Source organism: Tripterygium wilfordii, chromosome 13 (assembly GCF_013401445.1).
Source record: "Tripterygium wilfordii isolate XIE 37 chromosome 13, ASM1340144v1, whole genome shotgun sequence".
NCBI classification, from domain to species: Eukaryota; Viridiplantae; Streptophyta; class Magnoliopsida; order Celastrales; family Celastraceae; genus Tripterygium; species Tripterygium wilfordii.
The window spans coordinates 5,975,770-5,977,952 of record NC_052244.1 but is presented as its reverse complement, the minus strand read 5'-3'; the positions used below and the strand labels follow the sequence as shown (position 1 = coordinate 5,977,952).

The window sequence follows — 2,183 nt, the reverse complement described above, 5'->3', positions numbered from 1 at the left end:
ACAAGAAGCAAAACTTCGGTTTATCTTTTACGTAAACTGACTAATAGCAGCTGTACATTTGAAAGAAAACTACTCCCATTATGGGCAATCCAAATCCTGGCCGATATATTCATGAATGATGAAAAAAAAGGTTATGCAATGGGTTATCATGATTTCTTACACTTGCCCCAAAGCACACAATAGAAAAAGACAAGATAAAAGGAGGTTAATAAAACCTTTAATTTTATATAAATAAGTAATATTTATAAACACCCATTACAGTTTATTAAAAAAAAAAACCCACACTCATCACAACATCAAACTAAGAAAGTGCTACATACAGGATTAAACAACCACACTTGTCCTAGATAGATACACAAATTAATTGTACTAAAAGGTTATAGAAAAAAACTTCAAATACCACAATAGGCTTTAATGGGACACTTGGTTTTATAACCCTCATCGGTGCGAAAGAAACGCAGCAATCCAATATGGTCAAGTGGCTTGTACATCAAAGGATGCTCCTCGTCAACAAGCTCTTCCGGTACTTGAATTATTCCATTGTTGAATGAAAACAGCCCCATTGAGTATCTATCCACCTTTCCATTCATAATCACTCGATGACTTGGCGACACTATTCTGTCATTGCTCCATGCCTACAACAAACTCAAATAATTTCATTATGTGCTCAAATAAATCATTTTTTCCGTGCTTAAAAATTAACTCACCATTAATGCATCACCAGCAAAGACGAGAAAAGATGAAGGGGATGACATGTCAACAAAGAGCTTCTGGCCATCTTTCATGTCCACTTCTAGACCATTAACTTGATTTTGATGAAGAATGGTTGTGAAGCTCTTGTCAGTATGAGTCACAAAACCCAAGTTTGGCTCATCTTCCTTGGCTACTCTATTTTTCAGGAGTCGAAGAAGGTAAGTTGTTGAACCAATATAAGAATCATAGTACCTGTCTACGCCATAGCTTTCAAATATCATTCTCGTCACCATTTGATCCAACTCTGCAGCTAGCTTTGCATATTCATGCACATGTTTACTAACCAAACCCAACAAATAGAAGATTAATTAACATACATATACGTACATATAAGTCATAACATATAAGATTATATACGTACCAGAAACTTTGATTCCCAATAGGCCACATGAGATTTGTAAAATTTTTTGTTTCTTCTAGAGATGTAGCATTATCAATTCCCATGCTTTCATGGAGAGGAAGTCTAGGAATTTGTCCGACGTAGCCATTTAACGGTTTCTCGTAGCGATTTTTCATTTTTGTTTGAGTAGGGAGATCAAACAAGTTTTTTAGGACACCAAAGACTGCATCATGGAGCTCTAGAGGAAGTTTATTGTACTCTACCAAGAAGCACCCATATTCTTCAAGTGCTAGCCTAACTTCATTAGAGGACTTGACCCATGAGCTTGAACCGGGCTTCAAACCTTTCTTGGTGAAGTCTAAAATAGGAATCTTGTGCTGCCCTTTAGAGCCCATGAATTGAGCTGTTAGTTTTCTTCTAGCAAGTGTTTTTGACAAAACCCAATGGTGAATTGTGTCTCTTATATATGGGGATGTAGTGGTTGCATTACAAGACAAAAATGAATAAATTATGTATTTTTTTTAGAATATGCTTGATTGTAAATTTTCTTATGTGATTATATAAATCAACTTAAATCACAACTTGAAAATGTGGTCCAGCACAATAATAGAAGAACACTCTTTGGAATTTTATGAAGGAGACAATGAATGAAATAATGCTTAATATAGATCCACTAATTCATGATTTCTTAATTCATATTAATTAGGAAATTAAATTACAAATAAAGGAGCAATCATTCTTTGAGAAGCACTAAATTAAAGAAAGAGAGAAGTGGACCACCTTAATTGTATAAGATTATTATTTTTTTCTAATTGTGACAATATAATAATGATTTATAATAATGTAAAGTAAATCATGGAAAGAAACTATAATAATGTTGAAACATCTCCGTCAACCATGTCTACAAGTCAAAATCATGAAACGTATATCCTAGCTAGCACCACCAATTATTTGAAGAAGAATATCATTGCCTTTTGAAGAGCTAGCATCAGCGAAGGAGTATGATACTTTGTTAGGATCTAAGGAATAACTCTACCCTAACAGTTAGGAGGGAGCAACTTCAATTTCTACGGAGTCCTTATATCAAATT

General features: G+C 34.2%; 1 protein-coding gene across 1 annotated transcript; it reads right to left on the bottom strand.

Moving 5' to 3' along the window:
• Window positions 1-226: 226 nt before the first annotated feature.
• On the bottom strand, window positions 227-1,502 carry LOC120013917 (probable 2-oxoglutarate-dependent dioxygenase AOP1). The gene is made up of 3 exons (XM_038865900.1): window positions 1,115-1,502; window positions 708-1,032; window positions 227-635 (listed from the first exon to the last, which is right to left on the bottom strand). The coding sequence occupies exons 1-3, from the start codon at window positions 1,486-1,488 to the stop codon at window positions 393-395; spliced, it is 942 nt and encodes a 313-aa protein (XP_038721828.1). The 5' UTR covers window positions 1,489-1,502; the 3' UTR covers window positions 227-392.
• Between the last annotated feature and the right edge of the window lie 681 nt (window positions 1,503-2,183).

Excerpts from the sequence above, each read along its gene's own strand:
- LOC120013917 (XM_038865900.1), bottom strand. The coding sequence starts at position 1,488 with ATGGGCTCTAAAGGGCAGCACAAGATTCCTATTTTAGACTTCACCAAG. Across the intron at positions 1,033-1,114 it reads ATTGGGAATCAAAGTTTCTG|TAAACATGTGCATGAATATG; the intron begins GTACGTATATAA and ends GGGTTTGGTTAG. Across the intron at positions 636-707 it reads TTGCTGGTGATGCATTAATG|GCATGGAGCAATGACAGAAT; the intron begins GTGAGTTAATTT and ends AGTTTGTTGTAG.